The sequence below is a fragment of the Carcharhinus amblyrhynchos genome, chromosome 6 (genome assembly GCF_965287045.1).
Source record: "Carcharhinus amblyrhynchos chromosome 6, sCarAmb.v2.hapA, whole genome shotgun sequence".
In the NCBI taxonomy this organism is placed as follows: domain Eukaryota; kingdom Metazoa; phylum Chordata; class Chondrichthyes; order Carcharhiniformes; family Carcharhinidae; genus Carcharhinus; species Carcharhinus amblyrhynchos.
In genome coordinates, this window is record NC_137329.1 from 89,013,341 (window position 1) to 89,040,078 (window position 26,738).

General features: G+C 40.3%; 1 protein-coding gene across 4 annotated transcripts in view; it reads left to right on the forward strand.

Moving 5' to 3' along the window:
• The window catches only part of LOC145344087 (ELKS/Rab6-interacting/CAST family member 1-like), a 789,164-nt gene that overhangs the window by 331,701 nt on the left and 430,725 nt on the right, over positions 1-26,738 (forward strand). For all 4 annotated transcript variants that reach the window (XM_080190908.1, XM_080190909.1, XM_080190910.1 and 1 more), the window contains one exon: positions 6,625-6,785. In XM_080190908.1, the coding sequence (XP_080047034.1) occupies positions 6,625-6,785 (161 nt within the window). The remainder of the gene's footprint in view (positions 1-6,624; positions 6,786-26,738) is intronic.

A 26,738-nucleotide genomic window follows, 5' to 3' on the forward strand; every position in this document is an offset into this window, starting at 1 on the left:
GGCAAACATCACTTCCAGTTTCCTGCTGGCCCTGTAAATGGTTGGGGAGGGGGAAGGGGAGCAGGAGTAAAAGGGTTGGGGAAGGGGTTTAAGGAACCTGGGGGAGAGAGAGGGGAGGAGATGAAGAGGGAAAAGAACAAGAGGATGGAGGAGGGAGGGAAAGAACTGCTACAATCTGTAAGATAGGAATGGGACTTTTTCTGGTTTAGATTTTTACGCTTACCAAGATAAATGCAAAGGACTGAAAGACCTTTGTGCTGGGAGTTTCTAGTCTTGCCAGCTTCGAGACCCGTCACTGACACAGCTGGAAAATTGGGGGTGTGGTGGAAGAAAATTGCTCCTGGGTGGTGGTGGAAGGGGTGGTAGGGATGGTTGGGGAGTGGGGGGGGTGGGGTTGGTTTGCTGGGAAGAGAACTGCTGCAATCTTTGGAGGGGTGCTTGGAGGATATGATAGAGAGATGGGGCGTGTGGGCATGGTGGCAGGGTTGTGCTGCATTAGATATAGGCAGTAAAGAAAAATAAAAGTATCTAATCAAAACTGGGTCTTTTTTCTAAAGTTAGCTCAGTTTTATGGTGTTTGAAGCTGGCAAAATTAAGAAATATGGAAAATAAACTGGATAATTTTTTGTGTCTGGTGATGTTGCTGATTGCAAATATTTGAGCGCTGTGGTCTTAGGCAATTGGTGATATGGATTCAGTTACAGTACATGTAATGTTCAATAATTGCTGAATTATTGGTTTTGAGTGCAGCTAATATCAAACAATGGCTAAATGACGATTTTGCGTGCAATTGAAGATGAATGATAGCTAAATGATTGCTCTTGAACACAACTGATATCAAATGAGTACATACAAATGATAAACTTTTCAGTATCCTTGTGCATTTGAGATTCATTATGTATCGAACTTTTAATTGTGAAAATTATACAACTACCATTGTAATGTCAAGTTTTAAAGGAAAACACTCTGGGCAAGATTTTCCCAGAAGTCGGCAGCCCTGAATTTGCCAGCCCTGCTAGCAACTTAGAAATGTGAGAATTGGGGTACTATATTTAAAGGACATCCCAGCAGACAGCAATCAAACCATTTAACCCTGCATTTCCAACTTGGACACTGCCTGCTTCCACGGAACATGGCACTCACTTGAACTCCCTTGAGAAGTCTATATGCCTTTGCAGACCAGTTTGGTGTCATGCCATTCTGCCATCACACTGCCATGGATAGATATTTTGACAGGAGTAGGAGGTGTTTCCTAAGTAGGGACCTGATAGTTACGTGGTAATGTATTCAAATGGGGTTTCCAACATTGAACATCAGGAAATGCACCCAGTCAGGCAGGGGAAGGGAACAGTTGTGTTGTGCGTTTGCAGTGGAGTAAAATGTGACTTCCGACTTCTCGTGATACTTTCCACTCTTGTCGCTGAACTTGCCTGGCACAAATGGGAGAGGCTAATCCCAGTTTTTGTGATTCTCCTTGTATCTCCCAATCTAGCTCTGCTCCTTATCTCTTTGCCATCCTCTCATCCCTCTTTGATGTCTTCTTGTCTTTTGTCTTCTGTGTTTCCTCTTAAGCTCCTATTCTGCTCTTTCCAGTCAGTTCTATCCTTCTCAACTTTTGCTTTCTTTCTCCTCCTCTCAAAATAAATGGCAACTTTTAGGGTTTAACGAATCTGCAAAAGATGCACATCCTGGGTTTTGCACTGCTGAGATATTTTTCTGACTGCTAACATTATGTGGCAACAAAGTATTCCATCTAGTGTTTCAGAACAAAATTGTAAAAATTCCCCTATTGCTGAAAATCAAGCCAAGATTTAATTTTGGACCCTGGGGATTGCAGATTAACATTCTGTTGTTGGAGCTCCCAGGCTGTTCTAGAAAAAACTGTAGCTGGTGTCACACTCTGCTTAACAACCATGCAATATGAATGCCAGAGTTTCATTAAAAACTGTCATCACATTGAAATGTGAATAAATTGTTTTGGATTCTTCGCAGTTTCTTTTTTTTATAAGTGACTTCACTCTTTACTGAGAACACATTTTTAAAAAAATGTTGCATATAGTGACACCAAAACTTTAGAGGCGATTCTCCTAAAAAAAAGTTCTAAGTGTTGAATTTGTGCTAAAACTGGAGTAAATCATCCTGCTTTTTTCAGCGGGAGTTTCAAAATGCATCTCCCACACTCTGAGCACTGCAGAGCGCACTAGCATAAATCACTGCAAAACTTTTCCCTGAAGAGGCCGGCAGCAGAGTGCTGAGCGGGCACCTGTGCATGTACCGATCTGTCAGCTCATGTGCAGTAGCTTGCACTGCCGGACTGCCAGCCTGCCGATTGCTGGCCAGCTCTGCGACCCCGCATTGCTGCCCCTCCACATCCCCTCCATCACCACCAGATGGCTGACCCACAAGCATGTCTGGGCCAGCCTCAACCTGTCCCCGGACTGCCTCAATATTTCTCTTCCCCATCCTCCCCCTCTCCTAGCAAGCAGACCATCGAGTCATCACTTGATGAAGGAGCAGCGCTCCTAAAGCTCATGATTTCAAGTAAACGTGTCGAACTTTAACCTGGTGTTGTGAGACTTCTTACTGCGTCCACCCCAGTCCAACGCAGCCATCTCCACATCAATATATTCCTCATCAATATCCTGAAAACAGATACATATACCCCCATGCCCTCTATTCCGTGTGTGTCCATGTGCCTTCCTTGAAAATACCACGAACACCTAGCAGCCCTTCAGTATATATTAGTGTGGAAATTCCTCGCCCTTGTATGAATTCCTTCTTCTCCCAGCAGTGCCAGAGTAAGTATTAATGAGCTGATCTTGCACAACATATTCTGTTTCAATTGGATGATTTAAAATATTATTGATTAAATCCCCAACACTAATTTTGATCTGTGTCTGTTATTTTTTTTATTTCCAGCTTTCTCCTTCCACTAAGGCTGTTAAGGTTCCATTTAAATTTTCCCTTCCTCAAGGAGAGATAAAGGCACTCATGTATATTTTTCATCTTCAGTCTCCATCAAAATAAGTAATTCAAAAAAAATTAACAATGAAGAAATGTTTTTATTTCGTGAGCTGTTGTGAGCATGGTTGCTTTCTAGTGGCATGCATTGTCTGCTCAGATCATTTCTTTTATATCTGTGCTGATCATGCTTTTCCATGTCATTGAATGAATGAAAATCAACATCAATTCTGTAATAAGGAAATTCCCAAATATATAGGTCATACATTCTACATTTCTGTTGTAAGCCAGACAAGATCCAAGGAGAGGAGTTCTGTTCTTCAGAGAAAACAAAAGGTTCTGTAAGCATTTGAAATGTTCATTTTTGTAACACTTAATTGTTCATTTAAAATTATCCATTCAAAAATGTGATTTTTTTTAAAAAATTTAATTTCAAGAACACTTTTTTCATTTCATGGATCAGTTTTAGTACTCATTCCATTTTATTGTATTATTAGAAATGTACAGTATATTTTGGGCAGATTTTTTAAGATCATGCTGGGGCAGACGCAGAGGTGGACAGGCACTGATTGTAAACTGCTGGTGACTGTGCCAGTTCCCTGGCTCCATTCTACCTTGGTGTCATTTTCATGAAAGTAGGATTGGGAGTGGGGGACATATACCAGGGTTCTCCAACCACAGGCAGTGGCACTAAGGGCCTATTAAAGCCCATTGTTGGAGGTTTAGTGAAATTTTCCAGATGATACTCAGCCCCTTGACGTGTGGGAAAACAGAGCAGCTGCCTGGAAGTGACCTCTTGGCGGTAAATAGGAGAGCCAGCACTCTTGGTAATCTTAAGGGTGCTTGGGGACTTCAGCAATAGCCTCAAGATTCCTGTGGTGGTGAGCCCTTGGCTGCAAAGAGTTTTTTTTTATTTTAAAAATCATAAAGTTGGTTAGAGAGGGCACTTACAAGTTGGCGACATCCTCGCTTTCTGCTTCTGAAAAGTATCATCATCTTCAGTGCTTGAGGGCCTTCTACTGGCCCTCCAGCTAGCTTTGTGGCTACCCACCATTATTAATTGAATGGTGAGTTCATTCTCTGGCCAGAAATGAGCAAATTTAGGGAAAATCTCAGGAGTGAGTCTTCCCGATTTCAGTTTGCCAGCAGCTTCCTGAAGCTCATGGGGACCTTCTAGGCTGAGCATAAGGTATAATCCCTGTGTGTCAGTTGGCAGGATTCTTTGCTGAGTCATTGGCTTCTAAGTTCAACTCCCATCCAAGCTTCATTACGAGAATCAACATTAACTCTCCTGTAGACTGGCGAGATGTCATGGACAATTGCACATCTGTGTGCAGCTCCTCCCACCAAGACGTATGCCGTTTTGTTCACAGCTAGTTTAACATTATAAAATGGCCAGTTTCATGGCAACTTTAATCATTAAATTATATTTTTCTTTTAATTAATTGGAATAAGGTGAAGAAGTGAACCAGTTGGAAAAGTTTTTTTATAGGGAACTCCTACACAACCTGGTTTGCTCAGTTAGCAGATAATTCCAGAGTGAAGGTTTCAAATCCTAGATCGGGTGATGATTTCCTCTTAAATATTTTGTTCAAAATACTTTTGTTTATTGACTTCTTCATCTATGGTGAAACTCCACAGTTAAGAACATATAGTTTTGGTTTCTGAGACTAACTCGCACCCAAACTAATTGCTTGCTGGGGGAAAAGAATATCCTGCCATTAAAAACTTTACTGTTAAAATGGCTGTCCTGGGTGGCTGCAGTTTTTTCTACTGACTGATCTTGTTGTAAACAAGACAGTAATGAGACACCAGCTCACAAAAGAAATGCATAAATACAGTGACAGAAGCTGTGTTAGAACGTGTACAGAAAGTGTTCCCCTACCATTGCAACACAAATAAACACAGTCAAAAATCTAAGCTGCCACTCCAGTGCAGTACTGAGGGGGCACTGCATTGTCTTCTGGATGAGTCATTAAACTAAGGCCCCATCTTTCTGCTTGAGTGGATGTAAAAGATCCATGGCACTATCTCAAAGTTGAGCAGATGAGCTATCCCTGGTGACATGTTCCTGTGTTCCCTTAGAGGTACAAGAAATCCTCAGCAGGCACCTCGAGGTATCGGGGAAATACCACTAGTGATGTCTTCCCAAAATCCTCCAAATCAAGTAGCAAGAAAGGCAGTCCAACAGCAATGTCCTCTTCCAAGCTAACTTTCACAGCATTGAGACACTAATCACTCAAAACCAGCTCTATTGGATAGGACATGTCAATCATTCCCTGACATCAGACTCCCAGAAGCAACTACTCAAATTTCAGTTCCAATGGGAGGTTGCCTGGAGGATACCCTTTTGGAATGCCCTCAGTGTGTCCCAGAAGAGGTCAAACTTTGACTCGTGGCCTGTGACCAACCAAGATGAAGAAGGCTTATTCAGAAAGGCACCAAACACATTAAGAGATTTCATCAGTATCATGAAGGGTGCGCACAAACCTCCAAACAACTCAATATACCCAGCCCTCAGGGCATCACATGCCCCATACTTGGCAGAGTCTTCAAGTTGCATGTTGGACTTACCAGTCATCTCAGAACCCCTCGGATTGGAATGGATATAAGTTATTCCTGATATTGAGGGGCTGTCTAGGACCTAGTCAGTTCATCCTTCAATCAGCACCATTAAAAAAAACAATGGGTGGTGTTTTTTCATTTTTCTGTGGAGTGCTGTTGTGGGCAGGAAAAGTTACATTGAAACTGCCTGACCCAAAAGTGGCTTTCTCCACTGCATTGCTCGCAACCTGAAAAAGAAAATTTCAAGGAGCAGGTCCTGTTCACCTAGTGGTAACTTAAAGATCCAGGATCGGGAAATAGATCATTCAGCCCATCAAGTCTGGTCTTTTATTCAATGAGATCATGACTGATCTGATTTGATAATACTCAACTCTACTTTCCCACCTTAACCCTCGATTCAGTGAGCTTTACGCATGAACAGTCGACACCACACTGTCAGTGAGACACAGCCAGAGTAAGTATGGGTATTGGGAATTTGGAGCACAGTGAGAATTTGGTGCAGAGGGGAAAAAGATCCTTTTTGTTTTGTTTGCTTTCTAAATTTTTAAAATCTTCAGAGTGGTCTTGCCCTGCTGAAGCAGTAGAGACTACAAAGGAGACAGCTGATAAGTAATTAGAGGATAAGGTCAGGTAAGCAGTTGCTGTTTTTAATCACATAGTTTTTAAGACTTTTTTGTGGTTTATAGTTTGTAAGGGCTATGTTCTTTAGTAACAAGGACCAGGAAAGAAGGACCGAGAACAGTTGATATTAGTTTATTGATACTAAGCATCTTCCAAAGATGCTTAAATTTAAAACGGTAAGTCATAGCAGAAGAGGTTGAAATCATGATGTGTTCCTTATGCTCCACATGAGACAATGGTGGCCGCTTCTATGGCCAGTTGTTAAGTAGATTCTGCCTCATGTGCCCATTTGCAGATTGAGCCTTTGAAAACTTTCAGAGGCTTTCAAATCTGTAGGATGATAAACCAGCTATTTTGATTGTAATGTTACTGGATTCAGTTTGGTGTTTGTTGCATTTAAGTTAATATTGCTTACAATGTCAGTGTTATTTCAATGTTACTGTTGTTCACAAATGCCTTAAATTTTTGGGTTTGTAGGTGGAAGAATTAATGGCAGCAATGGAAAAAGTGAAGCTAGAACTGGAGCTGATGAATGCCAAGCTGTCCTCTACCCAGCAGTCCCTTGCAGAAAAGGAAGCCCACCTCACTAACCTGCGTGCTGAGAGGAGGAAGCACCTGGAAGAAGTCCTTGAAATGAAGTAAGGGCAATCTTTTCAGTTCAATGTTTTATTTATGAAGTGATATTTCTTGTAGCTCTCCCATACCGTTGTTTTTGTTTGTCTTTCTAAACCATATTTAATTTCTCCTGTGCTTCAACTTAGTTGTATATTTCTTCAGTATGGATTATGAATTCTTAGTCTGTGTTTGAACAAGTAGCACATCGTAGTAGGACATAAATTCATGTCCAAAGTTCTTCAGTCAGTGTGTTTCAACTTTAACATCCTTGGGGAAATATTGAGCAGGAATTAGGCCTTTCCTCTTAGAAAGGTGGGTCGTACCTTGACTCCCTTGAGTCACAATTTTTCTTGATTAGGAGTCAGAGCAGAGCGATTTGTGCCAAACGAAGTACAGTTTTCTCAGTATGATCTGAGAAAACAACAGGTTTGTACTGATTCTCTGTTCAATTGCCACTTGAACAAATGGCTTTAAGATTTTGATTCTTTGTTGGAATTCTTGTTGGAATATCAAGAGAACAGTAAATTGAAATATTTTATGCTGTTGTTTGCAAAACAAAATTATCAGACTGGTTTTGGACACGTAGGCCCAGATTTTCACTCCCAAGTTGGGTATGAAGAGCCAGGAACTTTCCTGACCTGCCAGATTTTCATTCCGGGAAAGCAGCTTCTAATTGGAACCATGTCCACTGCCCCACAAACAGTACAAAGGCAGCCATGGACTGCCGAGTGCAGAGATGGGCTACTTCAAATGGCCATCACCATGCTGATCCCAATTGTAATAATAACGGCACAAGAAAAGGCCTCAAGCCCACCACCCTCATCCCCCACCCCACGCTCCTCCATGACCAATCTATTCTGACTCATGTTCCCATCCATTTTCATGATCCCTCATATATTCCATGGCCACTACCCTTTGCCTTTCTACCCTCTATGACAACTCACCCAGTATCCACCATGGGTAGAGCTCAGGAGCCATGGTAAGAAGAAATAAAATAAAGTTCTAAACAAGTATTGCAGTCATCACGAGATAAAAAAGTTTCAATTGATAAAAGCCCATTCAATAAATGTAAATTCCTTCAATTTCTGAATATTTCAGAAAAACAGCATTTATATTTAAAGCCCCAGATCAAAGAAGACTAATCTGTCTATAAACACTTGGAGCTGTGAATTTACAGACCCTCCACTGTGATAATGGTAGACTAGAGAAGCAGTCAATCAGAAATAATACTACAATGATGCTCTCAGGCTTATGTCAACAAACATGTATTGAAATTGAAGCACTGATTTTTTTTCAACTACAGCCTAGCTTATTTTCTTGAAACAAAATTTGAAGGACAGGGGATTTAAATGACTCAACAGTTCCACTGACCTTGTCCAGTTTTCGCACACATGCATGCCTACCTAACAACCCCAAAGGAATACCTGACCTCTCCCAAAGGGTGCCTGACCTCTCCCATTGGGTACCTAATCTCTCCAAATAACTTGGATAGATTTAGGCCTTTCAATCAAATTTGTAAAAATTGTATTTCAGAAACCTACTTCAGGGGTGGGAATTCCTGGCACTAGCCCCACTTTGGTTCAGGTGCAGAACCCTTCCAGACTTTTGAAAATTCAGGCCATTGAATGTTTCTTCGATTTTCTTTTTTTCATTTTTTTTTTCTCCCGATTGATATGTTCTTAATTATATAATTGGTTCAAACTTTGTAGGCCCTATTTTCTGAAAAATTGAAATGACGCATAAGGCTCCAAATTATAATGCGGGTTACACATTTCTGTCACACTTAGGCTTTGCTATAATGAAGTTGAGATGAAGTGGACAGAATGATGCGTAAAATCAGCAAATTAAGTTTGTTAACAGAGCTGTTGATTTCCATGTTATTTTAAAATAATAAAATATTTTAAAGAATATGTGCAGGACAGGATAGTGACTTAGTTTCATATTTTAGCCTTGATTTAATGTGATTCCATCCATGATTTGAAGCTATGACAAGGGCATCAGTCAAAAAAATCAGGCACCTGAATCCATATTCAAATATGCTAATCTGACGTCAGTGAGTAGGATCTGCTGCTTGCTGCGCAGGTGTATTGAATCCCCAAGCAATGCTCACTCCTACATCAATGCACAAAGGCTGTATTATTGATCCTGTGGCACAATGCATCTAATTTTAAAAGGATCAATAAAAATGCATAACTATACAAATAAAACATATTCATTTTTAAAATGTACAAGATATTTTTAGAGTCGTAGAGGTTTACGGCATGGAAACAGGCCCTTCGGCCCAACTTGTCCGTGCCGCCCTTTTTTTTAAAACTCCTAAACTAATCCTAATTGCCAGCATTTGGCCCATATCCCTCTATACCCATCGTACTCGTGTAACTATTTAAACGCTTTTTAAAAGAGAAAATTGTACCTGCCTCTATTACTACCTCTGGCAGCTTGTTCCAGATAGTCACCACTCTGTGTGTGAAAAAATTGCCCCTCTGGACACATTTGTATCTCTCCCCTCTCACCTTAAACCTATGCCCTCTAGTTTTAGACTCCCCTACCTTTGGGATTTTCTTTTAAACTGTAAGGTTGTTATGGTAGCACTTTGTGGAGGCAATCCTACTGTTGCCACTGCAGTAGTAAAGAAACTGAAGTGTTGCATAATAATTTGCTTCATGTGAAAAAGCAAGTCAGTGTTGTGCAGATGAAAAGCAGAGATTGGGATTTATGTCCTCTGGAAGAAAAGACCATTGACAACAAGTTGTCTCTGATTTGATTTAGTAATGCCAGTTGGATGCACTTCAAATTTCAGGACACGTGAATTCAGTAGTTTTTCCTCGAGATTTGGCAATAATAGACTAAATTATTTAATCTCTTCTTTCTTTTGGGGAAGAATTGGAAGTTCAGCCTATTCAGGGAAATGGCAATTTGGGTTACTGTTCTTGCCTGTGTCAGCAGACATTCAGAAGATGAGTTGGAAATTTGATTCCAGGATTCGGGCAATTCTGCCAAACGAGGTTGGAAACAGCACCGAGAACATAGAACAGTACAGCACAGTACGTGCCCTTCGGCCCTTGATGTTGTGCCGAGCTTTGTTCGAAACCAAGATCAAGCTATCCCATTCCCTATCATTTTTGTGTGCTCCATGTGCCTATCCAATAACCACTTGAAAGTTCCGCAAGTGTCCGACTCCACTATCACAGCAGGCAGTCAATTCCACACCCCAACCACTCTGAGTAAAGAACCTACCTTGGACATCCCTCCTATATCTCCCACCATGAACCTTATAGTTATGTCCCCTAGTAACAGCTACATACACCTGAGGAAATAGTCTCTGAACGTCCACTCCATCTATCCCTCTCATCATCTTATAAACCTCTATTAAGTTACCTGTCATCCTCCTCTCCTCTAAAGAGAAAAGCCCTAGCTCCCTCAACCTTTCCTTATAAGACCTACCCTCCAAACCAGGCAGCAACCTGGTAAATCCCCTCTGCAGTCTTTCCAATGCTTCCACATTCTTCTAATAGTGAGGTGACCAGAACTGCACACAGTATTCCAAATGCGGTCTCACCAAGGTCCTGTACAGTTGTAGCATAACCTCACGGCTCTTGAACCCTAACCCCCTGTTAATAAATGCAAACACATTACAGGCCTTTTTCACAACTCTATCCACTTGGCAACCTTCAGAGATCTGTAGATATGAACCCCAAGATTCCTCTGTTCCTCCACATTCCTCAGCACCTGTTTTAAATCTCTCTCCGACTTCCTTTGCTTATGTGGGGAGCTATCTGGTGGTTTTCTTAAGGAACTGACTAGTTCAATTTTCCTGAGGTTCAATGTTTTATTGAAATCCTGGGGTTGAATTATCAGTAGTTGTAACTCTCTCCTGTAAAACTTCTAAAAACTTTTTAAACTGAGCCTTAATTATAGATATAAATTTATGAAACTTAGCACCTCTTGGTACTGCTTTCTTTCTTACTGTGTGAAGTCTAGAATAATGAAACTAAATGTGATTTTTAAAAAGAGAGTAGAAATTCAGATCTATGGTTAAATCCCTTAATATAATTTTAAACCCTATTAACATGCTACAAAATCACCTCTACACCTTTACAAGAACATTGCTGTGCTCCTGTTCACATTAATGGGTGCAAACAACACCCAGATTTACCCCTCTACCACACCTCTGTGCTGGCCTGCTGGCATATTCCGAGGTGGCTTCTTGCTGTGATGGCTATCCACCCATCTGCAACAGCTAGCTAATTGAAATGCATGAGTTGTTCTTCTCCTGACTCCCAAAGCATTTCCACCATCTACAAAACATAAGCAGGGAGTGGATGAATGGGCATTACCAATAAGATTTGAGGAGCTTGACACCATCCAGAACAATGCAGTCTGCTTGATCAGCATCCCATTCGCCAACTTAAACATTCACTCTCTCCACCACAAATGCACAGTGGCAGCATTGTTTACAATTCTCAAGATGCACCACAGCTACTCGCCATGCCTTCTTCAACATTATCTTCTAACCCCCACCACACAAAAAAGACAAGGGCAGCAGTCAAACAAGGACCTGCAAGTTGCCCTCCAAGCCACACATCGTCCTGACTTGTAATACAGTTGCTGTTCCTTCACCGTTGCAGGTGAAAAACCTGGAATTCAAACAGCACTATGGATATAACTACACTAAATTGATTGCACTGGTTCAAGAAGGAAGCTCACCATCTCCTTTTCAAGGGCATTATGGATGATCAACAAGTTTCATTGAACTGTTTAAAATTATGAGGGCCCAGATAGAGTGGGAGTGGATGGGAAGGACATATTGCACTGATCAGAGAGATGAATAACAAGGGCATAGATTAAAAATTGCAGAGCAATTAAATTAAACATTCAGAAATCTTTTCCACTAATTGGTTTGGAGGTTTGGAACTGATTGGCTCAAAAGCAGAAACCCTCATCACATGAAAAAATACTTGGATATGGACTTTTTGAAGTTCTGTACCCAAGAACTGGAAAATTGGATTCGGCTGGATAGCTGTTTGTCAGCCACAATAATTGTGGGCCAAATGGCCACCACCTGTGCCATAAATTTTCTGTTTGTGCATAAAAATCATCCTCTTTGACCAAGTTTTTGACCATTGACCCTAATATCTCTTTAGCTTAGCGTCATATTTGGCTTTCTAACATTCCTGTGAGGTGCCATGGGACTGTTTATTATTTTAAATATGCTGCAAGGCTACAAGTTATTTTATTCCTTTCTAGCTGTGACACAGGAGAGAGAGAGACAATTTTCTTCCGCTTCAAGCCAACACTTAATAATTACTAGTTTCTAAATGGAGATGGTGTGGCCAGTTTCTTTTTCTCATTTTTCACTGTGCCACAAGAAATGTTATGAAATACTTAAAATATAATTTCTATTGAATTTAATTTGTCATGAGTTGCATGTAAAATAAACCAGCTTGTTAGTTTACAGTTGGTCTTTACATACTGAATTCTTTATCAGTCCACCTTGTGGAAGATGGAAGAAATGCATGTGAAGCTACATATAAGATTCTAGGAGCCTGTTCATAAATGGTGCAGTTTCTTTGTTGTGATTACCAGGTCATGCTATTCATGAATCCATCTTGACCATATGTGACAGAGGATCTACTTTGAAGGCATTGCTGATGTTAACTTGATAGAACATCTAATGCTGATGTGAAATTTGTAACAGTCTTTTTCATTGAAAATGCAGTCCTGGTCATTTGTCCTGTTTCTCCCCATTTGAAGCATATCCAATAATGTGAAAAGCTTTTGACCACATTTGTCGGCAATATATTTTATAATTTGGAGCAAAATAGACTTGTGATCTTTTGTGATAGAAAAGAACAGAAGTACTATTGCTAAAGATTGATTACTTGAAAATTTCCAAATTAGAGGATGTTAACTGGTTAAAATATTGTGGTTCTCAATTATGAAATGATGACTTGACAATATAATTCCATCTGATTGCAGAAAAAATAAGGATTGTTGATTGAATTCCTTTCTTTTAGTGCATGTGCTTAATCACTTCATTGTAATATCAGGTGAATGGATGTGCAACCTTTCTGTATTTGAGAGAGTGGTTAGCATTTCAGTAAACTGGCAGGAATTTTTTTTGCAAAAAATTGGGTATGAGTTGCCCTTTACCCAACCAGTTCCCATTCTTTTAAGAAGTATCCATCAGATTTATTTTGAAAAAGCAACTCTTCCTCAAGGTTCATCTTGTGTCTTTATTTTGCAGAAATACAAATCAATAGTTTCATGTTTGTTGATACACTGCCAGCTGAGAAATAAATTGCAAATGAGACAAATTTGAAATTAAAGCTCTGTCTAGGTTATGATTTGATGATCAATTTTCCAACTATTTCAACAATTTCAAATATTAACTCATTGTGATTCAAAGTATTGTGATGTTATCGTATTTTCTGCTGTCGAAATTTATTATTGCACTACCTCAGAAAAGCTCAGGTGGCTTTAACATAGATTTTCTGCCAGTGACTCAGACTTTCCAGTCTTTGAATAGTCAAAGACCAGATGACACTCCAAGATGCACTGTGTCACTCCTTGGAAGTCCCAATGGGAATTGCCCATGTGAACCTGAAAGTTGGGAATCAAGTAGATAAGGTTGTTAAGAAGGCGTACGGTGTCTTGGTGTTTATTGGTAGGGGGATTGAATTTAGGAGTCGCAGTGTAATGTTGCAACTGTACACTACTCTAGTGCGGCCGCACTTGGAGTACTGTGTGCAGTTCTGGTCCCCGCATTACAAGAAGGATGTGGAGGCGTTGGAGAGGGTGCAGAGGAGGTTTACTAGGATGGTGCCTGGTATGGTGGGGAGGTCCTATGAGGAGAGACTGAGGGATTTAGGGTTGTTTTCGTTGGAAAGAAGGCGGCTAAGAGGGGATCTTATTGAAACATATAAGATGATTAGAGGTTTAGATAGGGTGGATAGTGATAGCCTTTTTCCTCGGATGGAGAAAGCTAGCACAAGGGGGCATGGCTTTAAATTAAGGGGGGGTAGCTACAGGACGGATGTCAGGGGTAGGTTCTTTACCCAGCGGGTGGTGAGGGATTGGAATGCCCTGCCTGCTGCAGTTGTAAATGCGTCTAGTTTGGGGGCGTTTAAGAGATCTCTGGATAGGTTTATGGACGAAAAGGGATTGGTATAGGCTAGTGGGTCATTGTTTTTGTAACTGGTCGGCGCAACATCATGGGCCGAAGGGCCTGTTCTGCGCTGTAATGTTCTATGTTCTATGTTCTAACCTCTGGCGATTTCCCTGCTCCCCATGAGCCTCTGAAATATTCTCCAACTCTGAGTTAGAGTGGGAGACTACTTAACTGGATATTTACTTCAGAAATGTTAGTCAGATTAAAATCCACATTAACACTGGGTAATGAGACAACGAAGCCCCCTCCCGTCCACCACCACCAGCTACCCCCTGAATCTCCCTGATTCAACCTTACCACTTGATTCCTTCATGGCACCACGATTTCTCCAGCTTGACCTAATCCATCCTTACCCTCTTACCCAGTTGTCACCTTAACCATTTACCTCACCACCTCACCCCTTTCTCCCCATCCCTTGCCCACTTACGTTACCCACCCTGCCAATTCTCACAATTTATTCACCCTACTTCTTTATCCACTCACCTTACACATCATACCCTCTTATCGTACACACTCTACACCTCCTAGCCACTTACTTATTCCACCTATCTCCTTACCCATTTACTTTCTCTCTATGGCTTTTCAAAGAAGCTTTGCGTCAGTTAATCTCTTTGGAGCCTCGGGACAAAAATTCCCCAAAATTGGACAGAGTGTTGGATAAGGCAAGAATGTGAAACTTGTTGGCTTCACAGCCCCCCTTTTTTTGCCTGATTAAACAGCACTATGTGCAATATCAGAGTGCTGGCGAGGATCACACAGCTGGTTGTGGGGCAGGACTTAAACATGCTGGCAACATCGGGAATCTGAAATCGGGCTCCATTTTTAAACAGCGCCCCAATTTCAAAGTTGAAATTAAGTGACCCACCCCCAGCTGCCTTGGACATTGGGAATCTTAGTGGATAAGAGAAACAACCCCCACACAGAAGGGGACTCCCCACCCACTTCCCCCTCTCCCCATGGAGGAGAATACCCTCTACCATTGGCCCCTTGTAGTGCTCTCTGCCAAGGGGCAGTGTCAGTGTGCTAGGGGGCAATGCCCAAGCATGCCTCATGACTCCAGGCATCTCCCTGCCTCAGCGCGTCATTACAACTGCTTTTCTTTTTTGAAAATGAATAGTGATTTGCGGCAGTCTGATACCATGCTGCTGGCAGGGAGAAGCATTGTGGGCAGATGTTACAAGTTGAAAAGTATGTATATCACATGAACTTGATTGCATCATTGGAGTGGGGAAGGTCTCAAACTGAGATCTCACCAGTGCGAATCTTGTTTTTGGCTGCTCGCAAGATTAGCAGCCATTACAGTATTTGCACCACAGCTAATATGGCTGCAAGATCACACACTCAATCTACACATTGTTAGCACACAAGCTGCTGGTATTGTCTCTAAGCAGAAGTATTTGCACCTTCTTCCCAATAAATCAATCTTGGTCCCCTTTTAAAAATTAAACCCTTGAGGCTTGAAATCAAATATTCATCAGAACAGGTAATATGACAAACAGTGAGTTAATTGCCACAGAATTCCCAGTCTGACTTGCTCTTGTCGTCACAATATTTATTTGGCTGATCCAGTTTAGTTTCTGGTCAATTGTAACTCCCAAGATGTTGTGTTTGGGATGCAGTGATGGTAATGATATCGAATGTCAAGTGGAAATGGTTGGATTCTCTTCTGTTGGTGATGGTCATTGCCTGGCACTTGTGTGGCATGAATGGTATACTATATGAACCTAGCAGGCAGGAGTTTGTATCAGTTGATCCAAACCTTATTACTTTGTAGTACATATCTTTGACCTTCATGAAATATAAATTTAAACCAGATGTTATGAAGTTTTGCAGAAATTAGAATGTGTGGAAACACCTGCAGTGCAAGCACAAACAATTTTCTTTTGTTGTGCATTGTATTCTTTTCACCAATTAGTCTTGTGCAAAACTCTGGAATATAAAATTTGAGGTTGAGATTACTTCATTGGAATGAAGTTTATTTTTTCACATCCACAGGATATTAAAACTGCTTTTGAATCAATGAATCTCATAGAATTCTGTTGTCACTGTTGACATAGCAAAAAACGCGAACTAATGCAGTCTGAAAATTAGTTAATGACTAGTTACCCGTTTTGGTGATGTCAGTTAAGAGATGCGTGCTGAATCAGACATCTGATGAAGACTCTCTCCTTCTTTGATACGTGCCATGAAATTTGATCACTTTAACAGATAGATGGAGCCTTGGTTTATAATGTGACATTCGAAAGCAAACAACCTTAATGGTGTAATACTGTCTGAGTGCTGTTAACACTCCCTCAAGATAAAAACTGGGAAATCTTAGTACATCCCTACTCCTCAAACCAGAGAGCTATCGTGTTGATCGTTCTGGCAGCTCAAAACAATGGGTCAGGTTGAAAAAATAACTTGAGAATTCATTATATTTGGAACTTTTTAAAAAGATGAACATCCCATTATTTTATGTTTTACTGTGCATTCTGTACATTTCACTACCTACATTACATCCTGTCATATTTTAAACACTCAAATAATATTCCACACTTCCTCTTTCAACATTTTACTCACTTAGTTACTTGGGAATATTTACAATCTTTCTATGAAATGCTGAACAACAGTTTATAATGAACCTATAAGTCAGTTACAACTGGTTCAGTTTTTCAGAGTTTAACCGGAAAGGCTCCATTTTCAAACCTCAAAGCACTTGTGCTGAGATTGAATTTTGGAAAATTTCAGGACAACTACTGAAACATCAGAGTGGTTTCAAACATGCTGAGACAATATTTTAAAAAGACAAGAGAAGTTATTCAGTGAATTGGAGTAGCATTGTGATGGTGATATTCTAGCTGGAAATGCTTCACATTAATAAGCCCTCAATTTCAGAGTGGTCATTGTGATGAAAAATCAAATAGAGAAAAAATATTTTGCCACAGAGGGAATGGACATTAATAGAATCTAGAACCAAGTTAAATGCCCATCCATATTCCTTTAGATTGTGTGTTGTTACAGAGACCTAATTGCAGAAAAGAGAGTACCTCAAAAATACTCGTACCATATTTATAGAAAGCCTTTTGAGTAGAAACCGCAAGTGCATGTGCCATTGCCAGCTGGTACCCAGGCTTACGCTACAAAGAGTAAGCAGAATCAATGCAGATGAATGAAAGGAAAATGACGTGGCAAATCTGTTGAGAATTTTTTGAGGATGCAACTTGCAGGCTGGACAAGGGAAAAGTGGTAAATGTAGTGTATTTGGATTTTCAAAAAGCATTTGATAAGGTGCCATGGGATGTTATTACACAAAATTAAGACTCATGGGATTGGAGATCATGTATTAGCATAGATTAAGGATCAGTTAGTTAATGAACAAAAAGCAGAGAATAGGAATAAATGGGACATTTCCAGGTTAGCAACGTGTAACTAGCAGGCCACTGCATGGAATAGTTCTTAGAACTTAGATGACAGAATTGATTATAGGTTTCCAAACTTACTGATGAAGCAAATTTAGGTGGGAAGTAAGCATTGAGAAAAAAACTGCAGAGAAACATCGAGAGATTGGGTGAGTGAGCATGAATGTTTGGCAGATGGAATAAAGTGTGGCCAAGTATGACGTTATATGGTTTGATGTGATAAATTTAAAAAATATATGTTTTTGGCTGTAGAGAGTCTGGAAAATGTTTGAATTCAGCAAGATCTGGGTGTCCTTGTACATGAATCACAGAAAGTTAACATACTGATACAACAAGCAATAAGGGACTCAATTGGTATGTCAGCCTTTGTTACAGAGGGCTTGGGATATAACTGTAAAGAAGGCCTACTGCAATTATATTGGGCTTTAGTGGGGACACACCTGGAAGTCTGTATGCAGTTTTGGTCGTCTTAAGGAATGATGTAGTTGCTCTACAGGAAATGCAATATAGATTTCACTAAACTGGGATGAGCGGATTGTTCAACGAGGAGAAATTGAACTGGCAGACCCTATATTCCCTGGAGTTTTGAAGATTGTGAATTGATCTAATTGAAACATAAAAAAAGTGTTCAGGGATTTGACGGGATAAATGCTGAAAAAATGTTTCACCTGGCTGGGGAATCTGTACCATGTTGTCAGTCTTAAATAATTAACCCTTTTTCTGAGATTGAGATAAGAAGAAATTGCTTCACTCGAAGGGCTGTAAATCTTTGGAATTCCTTGCACCAAAGAGCTGTGGATGGGCACTTAATGAGTATATTCAAGACAAGAGGTTGATAAGTTTCTGGATACAAAGAGAATTAGGGCTATGAGGATAGTGCAGGGAAGTTGAATAGAGTTTGAATATCCGCCGTGATCTTGTTGAATGGCGGAGCAGGCTTAAAGAACTTAACATTCTTATGTATTCTTCTTTGAGCAGCGAGGGACATGATAGGGAAGTATGCTGAGGACACAAAAATAGGCAAACAAGAAGGACAGTGAAAGACTTCAGGAAGACATAGACAGTTTAGTCAAATGAACAGATCAGTGATGAGTGCAATATGATGGAATAGTTCACATCAGTGAACCCATCAGCATTAATTTGGGTATGAAGTTAATAAAGAACGATAACATGATGCAACTTGCAGCTTAATGTTTTACCTCTGTTTAAACAGTAGGGAAGGAGGTAAAGGAAGATTAGAAGTTAGTCACAAGCAGAAATTACAGGGAGTAATGTAAATAGAAAAATCAATAGGTTTTAACACAGAAATTGTCCATGCATTATTTCAAAGCTCACTGGATTTAGGGATAGAAATTGACACTTGAAGGAATTGGCAAATATTACATAAAAGCAAAATACTGCGAATGCTGGAAACCTAAAAGGAAAAACAGAAACTCAGCAAGTCAGGCAGCATTGGTGGAGAGCAAAGCAGAGGTAATGGACTGAATTTTTTGAGCACGTTGGAATCCCAACTTTGGGAACAAATGTGGATCCTAACTCCAATGGTGTCCAATATTCCTATGTACAGCGACAAACAATTGTTGGAAAACAGGAAGAAATTGGAAATCAATCAAATGCCTCATTTGATCAGAGATTGTTAAAATTTTGGCGAGTAGAATTAAAAGCAGCAATGGCATAGATAAAAAACTGGTCAGGGAATAGGAGGGAAAGAGTTGGATTGATGGGCAATGATAAGGAATATTACCCAATTTGACAGGATAACAGAATTACGTATAATCTTAAACCATATAATTGATGTAACTGTCTACTTTGTTGATAAAATAAAGCTCCAATAACAAAGTTTGTATACCTTTAAATTTGCAGGATTATAGGGAAGGAGAAAGGTTGGGGAATAGCTGAGCTGGTCTTGCAGAGAACTGGCCTGGAAATGATGGATCAAATGACCTCCTTCTGTGCTATATCCATTCTATGATTCTATAAATTGTTTTGCCTGAATAAATGGAAAATATCCTACTAAGTTGCACAAAATCTGACTTAACAATTAAAATTTCCTAGCGTGGAGTCTAGAGAAATAAGGATGATTTTATATATGCAAAGGAACTCACACATTAGGAGCATATAGCAGGAAACTGCTAACATTTCTTTATCTCTGGAACTTTGGAACTGTGTTTCCAAAGTTATAATCCGTTTCACATTTGGACTTTTCCACACTGACAGTGCCAGCGACCAGTACCTTAATTCTGCTATACATAAATTGCAAATCATCCAAAATGCAGTCTGAGGATAGCCAGGAAGTGCTGCAAATGCTGCAACCTTTGCTGTGTACTCATCACAATTTTAATAAGAGTCGAAAGATAGTTTGGGGCATTGCAAATGTTGGTACCAGAAGTGACCATTGAGTTGCGTAACATAAACATTTGAAGGATATTCAAAAGTTGGTGTTTCTTATTTAAAACATGTTGTCATAGCATTTGCAGTATGCTTACCCTGAAACTAAACTGAAGCTAGCAATCATGACGAGTCATGCTGATACCTTGCCAATAAAGATTTCATTGAATGCCAGTGTACCCTTCCTAAGGTGCACTATCAAATGCTGAGCACAATTCCAAATGAGGTTTGACCAGCACACTGTATGGTTCTTCCCTCTAATAAAGTGAAAGCTCCATAAACTTTATGTTATATTAGCAGTTTGCAGTAACCAAAGTGATTGTATTGGTTATGTTGCATTGATTTAAAAACAGTTCTATCCCTTATTCCCTTTGCCTCAGTTGGCTGAATTTTACCTTGGGCTTCAGGACCCTGACATGAAAAGCAGGTCCTGAGCCTGCACTAAGGGAGCTTAGCAGCTTTACTGCAGGCGAGTGGTTTCCTGATGCTGCTAACCCAACCAGAGGTCTAACAACTCTGAAGCCTCAGCAGTACCACTGGGGAAGGTGGGTACTGCTGAGGCAGGTTGGAGACCATAAGGATGCCTTAAAATGGAGGCAGCCTAGGCAGATAAGTCAAACTTAAAATTAATTTTAAGAGGGCTGAGGGCGATAAGCCCCGCGGGACAGAGAGAAAATTCTGTGTTGGATGAAGGCTGCCTTTTGAGCTCACCGCACCTTCTTTGGACCACGGAACTTCTGGTGCAGATACCCCACTGCTCTTAATTAGGAAAATCATCTGCCTGCCACTGGGAAAGCTCTCCAGAGCCAGGACAGTGAGAGGGAGCAGGATCCCCTAGGTAATGGGGATCTACCTAAATCCCTATTATTTTGCCATCTATTCCTCTGTTCCTGCTACCCAGGCTTCAGTAAATTCAGTTCATTTTATGTGACTTGTAAGCCTCGAGAATTTAAGTGTTTGGTCCACAAAACCCAGCCAACTCAATATTTGTGTAACATTTCTTACTCGCTAGATTGTTCTGTTTTATTTTCAGAGGACTCCAAGTTCAGAAAGCTTTGTTTTTGGTAATCTGCCTCGTTGGTCGATATATCCTAAATCCTAGGAGCTAGTTCTTTTAAATTTAGTGCAAGAGGTATGTAAATTTGTGGAAATATTGGATGCTTATGCCATATTTCACAGTTTGCATTGCTCAGCAGTTGAGGTAATAACCATGATACATGTAGGATTTACACAGGATTGCGTTTTTCAAACAAGAGAGGACTTTCTCATAGCATGAACTCTTACAGCTGAATCCCATTATCCTGCATGCCACAAAGATCCTGCACTAAACAACAAAAGTTACAATAGAATCTGTGCCTGTTACCGGTAAGATCATTTTACTCATGTTAGCAACTTAATGAAAACTCTGAAATGAATTATTTGTTTTTATATTCTTTACATGTAAACAGAAAATATGCCTAATAGATTGGTTGCAAAATAAACTAGTCTATCCGGACTGTCCCACCTGGCAGCTGTAGAGCAGATTGTACCAACATTATGGCATTGGTTTAAAAATAGTTTATTCTTCTGCATCAACAATTGGTGTAAAATTAATTCTGCAATTCTTGATATCAAACCACATTAAGTATGCCATTAATTTACTCAAACACACATTCCACAAGCTCTTTAAAATATTTTAAATGGGTATTCAGATTACAATATTAATGCCAATAAAATGCTTATAATGACTTAAAATGGCTTTCATTTCTAGTGTCAAGGAACATTTAACTGAGATGCTGTGCTTATTCATGCTTCTCCTCCACCCCATCACAACATTGCTCCCTCCCCTCATCCTGTATTCGCTTAGGAGCACTTGACAGACAGATTTTGGTACATAACTATGGCTGATAATAAGACTCAGACTGCCTGATGTTTTAAGGGGTTGCATTTTATGTGCGTCCAGTGGGCATGTTTTCACCGGGTGTGGGGAGTGGGGGCAGCAGGAAGGATCATGTAAACTAGGGCAGATGCCACACCCCAACTTCTCAGCCAGCCCCAATCTCACCCTCTTAATATGCAGATTGCCAGGTGCCAAAATTGGCAACCTGCCCACTGTAATTAAATAGATAATTGGGGTCAGTTAGCATTGTTATCAAATCAAGTAACCCTGATAATTGGCCCATGTCATAAAGACAGCTGGCAGCACAATTTTTAAAAACAAATTGTTCAAATGGTGGGAAGAAATGGCAGGGGGGGGTCTATCTTCGGGGATTGCCCTTTATAGATTGGGATGGGCCTGTAAGATGGAACTCCCTCTTTATTCCTACCTGCTTGCTGCCTTAAGCCAATCACCTCCACCCTCCTTCATAATCTACCCAAACCATCCCTGACAAAGACTGCAGACTTAACTTTCTGGAGATCCATTGGGTCGTCTTCTGCTTCCCCATTGCAAGCCCAGTAGCGCTCACTAATGCAGTCCCTCTGCACTGCTGTGACTGATGGAGCTTCTAGCCAATCACTCACAAGGGACCTCCTTCCAAGTGAGGAGTTGAAGTCCCACACTGGCACCGTTTAGCCTGTTGCAGTGCTTTATGGCTGCAGAGTGGGCCAGCAGGGAGCAGGTCTTTTGGTTAGCTACAGAAATAATATTTTCTGTCGAGAGACAATTTTTTTTATTTTTAGGACAGGAGATTTGTTGGATTTTGCACATTGTAAATTTTTCCTTAAAGTTCAGTGACCAAAAGCTCTGTTCAAGTTTAAATTTCCTGTTACCATGACATACTTCCAATTTTTAGTGAATTTGATTTTGACTTTTAGCAGGTAAAAATTTAGATAATGTGCAGGAGCACTTGATCACACATTGTGTTACAAAGTGTATCAAAATATGAAAGTAGGGAGGTCTTGCTGCAGCTGTATAGGGCATTGGTGAGGCCGCAGCTGGAGTACTGTGTGCAGTTTTGGGCGCCTCACCTGCGCAAAGATATTTTGGCCTTGGAGGGAGTGCAGAGGAGGTTTACTAGGCTGATACCGGAGTTGAGGGGGTTGAGCTATGAGGAGAGGCTGAATAAACTAGGCTTGTATTCGTTAGAGTTTAGAAGAATGAGGGGAGATCTCATTGAGATGTATAAGATGATGAATGGGATGGATAGGATAGAGGTGGAGAGACTCTTCCCGCTCAAAAAAGACAGTAGGACTAGGGGGTACAGCCTCAAGATAAAGGGGGGGGGCGGTTTAGAACAGAGTTGAGGAGGAACTTCTTCACTCAAAGGGTGGTGAATCTCTGGAATTCTCTGCCCGTTGAAGTGGTGGAGGCTGCCTCGCTAAATATTTTTAAGACGCGGGTTGATGGGTTTTTGATAGGAGAGGGGATTAAGGGTTATGGGGAGAGGGCGGGAAAGTGGAACTGAGCCACGACAGATCAGCCATGATCTTATTGAATGGCGGGGCAGGCTCGAAGGGCTAGATGGGCTACTCCTGCTCCTATTTCTTATGTTCTTAAAATGAGCAGTCCAGATCTTTTGGTCACTGGAACACCAGAGACAGAATGTACCCCTGAAGATGTATTCTGGGACTCCTTGGTGGTCCCAACACATTGACTCCAAGGTAATTGTCCAGGAAGTTTGAAATTCCAATGGGCAATTCCCCTGTTGCTATGGAACCTTTGAAGCAGTCTCACACTCTGAGTTAGCGTAGGAGATTTTAGATAGTTCTAATTTGCTTATTGGTTACCCAGCAAATGTTAAATGGAAAAATCCCTATTTAACTCCTGGGTAACTATACAACTGACCCTTCCACCATCCAACCTGAATAGTACCCTGGAACCACCCCCCCCACCAAAAACCCTGACTCCCTGTTACCACTAACTAGCCCCCGACCTGCCATCCCCTCCCGACACGATCTGACTACCCCAACTCAACTATCTGCACATCCACTGATCCACCCTATCTTCCTGCCACTCTAGCACCTCGTCCACCGACCACTGTACCTGGTTCATCCTGGAAGTCACAGAGATGCGGATCTGTCCTTTCAGTGCAGAATTTCAGCAGACTTTGGTTTATATTCTTCTCCATCTGCAGACCTCTCTGCCTTCCCAGCTGTCACCCTACCCACTAATCTACTCACCTCCCTCACTTAGACATTTACCAACTCACTCACACACTCATTCACCAACACACTTATAATCTTGGGGACCTTAAACACTTAGAAAATTGCAGCAGTTAGTGCTGTAAAAAAGGATGTGGCTTCTGTGCAGATTCTCTTTGCTGTTCTCTTTGAGGATTCTTTTGCTAAGGGACTTTCGCATTGTGGATCGAAATTGGCACCCTTTGATGTATGCAGTTTAGTGGATAGTTTTCACTCTCAGCCGCATCAGGTACATGGATTCTGACTCTGATTGAAAGTTTTGGGCTCACTTATGACAAGGTCTCTGTTTCCAGTCTTTTGCCTACTAGTCCAGAGACAGAAATTTTGTGTGGCTGTGGTACAAAGCAGTTGTAACAAGAGTGCCACAGAGTGGCCTTCTTACATGTGAGCTTCAACAATGATTTTTGGTTGGCTATCTGACCATTTCAATTAAATGTAAATTTAAGAAAGTTATAAGAGTTATAATCGGTAATTACTGAAATTCATAAGAAAACCATCAGTACACTGAAGATAATACTAGATTCAACTTCCCACAAATTTTATTTGATGATCTAAATTAGTCTGTCTGCTTAGTCTGTAAGCTAGAAATCTTACACGGCTTTTGGCAACGCTGCTAGGGACACAGTTCAGCTTATTAAACAGTTTTGTGTTTGGCATGGACAAACCTAAACAAGAAGCGAGGGAGAAAATGTAAAATAATTTCCGTAACAAAAAAACTCTGATGCCATTTGATGGTGTTCAGTCTTGGGGTGGAATCTTCCCAAAATTTGTCAGAGCATCAGGCTTTGACTGAAAACCGGTGTGTATCTCACTCGATGCAAAGCCGAGTTTTCAGACAAGATTTTCAGCCACCCCCACACTCTTTCACAAGCAATTCTCCCATCCCTAACTCCTTTCCCTGGCATCAGCCTTTCCTAATGCCCTGCCCCACACAACCTGGCATAGGTTGGCACCACTAGGGCATGACCCTCTGCCCCTGGGGGCTATACTTAGCAATCCTGGTGGAATCCCCTCAATTGAATCCTATCTTTAAATGCCTGCAGTGAGGTTTGAATATTTAGTGACAGGAATCGTGTGGCAGTAACACTAAGGTATAATCAAATGTATTTGTGAGGTTCCTACCCTCGTGGGAATTTGTGTCCGTGAAGGACAAGGGCGCAAAGGTGCTCCCTTGATATCAACTGATTGCCATGTGAGAGCAATTTTTAATTGGCGGTTTGCTCACTACAAATGTATAACCTAGCAGCATACTTACATTTACTTTCTACAACCATTAATAACCATTGATTTTGCAAGCTCTGATTCTGCATATTTTAGGTTTTCTTTGATATTTAAGTCTCACCTTTTCAACCTATCTGAAAGAATCAAAAAAGGAAACTTTAGCAATTTCTAATAAAGTATTATTCAAAGGAAAAAAAAAGCTATTTTGGCTAGTTAAATACAAGCCTTGATTTCTGAGGAACATTAACTCCAGTGCAAGTTTGAAACATATTACTTCAAATTCTAGTAGTAATGCTAATGTTTTCCTAGCTTAAGAGTTCATCGGTGTTGACTCTTGTAATTGCAGAGAGAAATTTCAAGTAAAAGAATTGTGCTAAATCAGAAATCATTAAACATCAAAAAGTAGCTTAATCGCTCTTTCAAAATGCAACTTTGATATATTGGTTCCTGTCACTTAAGTGATTGTCTATGAATAAATGCCAGATTTTGTGCCCTCATTATTAGTGTGACCATTGCATAGTTGAGTAAAAAATGTGCACAAACATAGAAGAGCTTTTGTTTCTCCACATATCTAAGTCTACTTTCTGAGCTGTAGAGAACAGGGCAGGAAATGCAGTATGACATATGATATTATACACACATCAACCAAGAGATTCAATAAAGCTGACCAATGACTTCAAAAAGCTGACAGAACAAAAACCAGCCCTAAGTATTAGCTTTATAATACATAAAAATGAAAAGTTAGACATCAAGTACAGCCAGACATGGCTTGCCATAACTAAAGCTGCAGGTGTACCCAACTTATATTGCACAACAAAAATAATGTTGACTAAAGTACTGTTTTCTGCAGTGGTTAGTGCTGTAGGAGATACTGTTTTCTAATAGTATCTCCAGAAAATTTGATTCTGATATTTTATCTATTGCATTTTCTACGATTTTGGACCTGACAGTAATTTTGTTTTTCAAGCCAAAAATAACTTCTCTCAGAAGAGTTACAGGTTTAAGATATGAAAATAAGTGGTTATAGGACTTGCTGTACAAATTTACAAAGTCCGTAAATCTGACCCTAGATGCAGTATGTTAATTTGGAAACTGAAGTTGTCACAACATACCCTTACGTTAACCCTAAGTGGCAATGCGTTCAACGTGTACTTAAAAAAAAACAGATTCAATATCACAGCTGACCTCTTCAATTTCTGTTGCAGCCCCAGACAGGGATGCGATTAATATTTAAGATTTTTAAAAATCTTACTTTTAAGTCATTTCAGAAGTGGCTAGAATGAGAAAATATCATTCAAATAAAACAATAATGAATGAAGAGTCACATACAACCATTAATCTGTTTTCTCCTTATTTAAATGTTGATCAACGTGGTGTACATTTCAATAACTATCATTGATACGTAAATGCATTGTTGTGGGATTCCCCGAACTGCTATTGACACAGAATAATAAACCTATTTAAAATGTTTAATGACCTTTATTAAAATAACAGAGTCCAAACATATTATGTATTGTCTGCCCTTGACCAAAACGGTCTATTTTTCTTGAAACCCTTTTGCGTGCTAACCAAAAAAAAATCTAAAGTGCATAAGTTATGATTTGGAGAATGAAAGCAGCATTTTGTGATTTTGGGTGGATGGGATATCTAACAAGTTTTGGGCCCTTCATTTT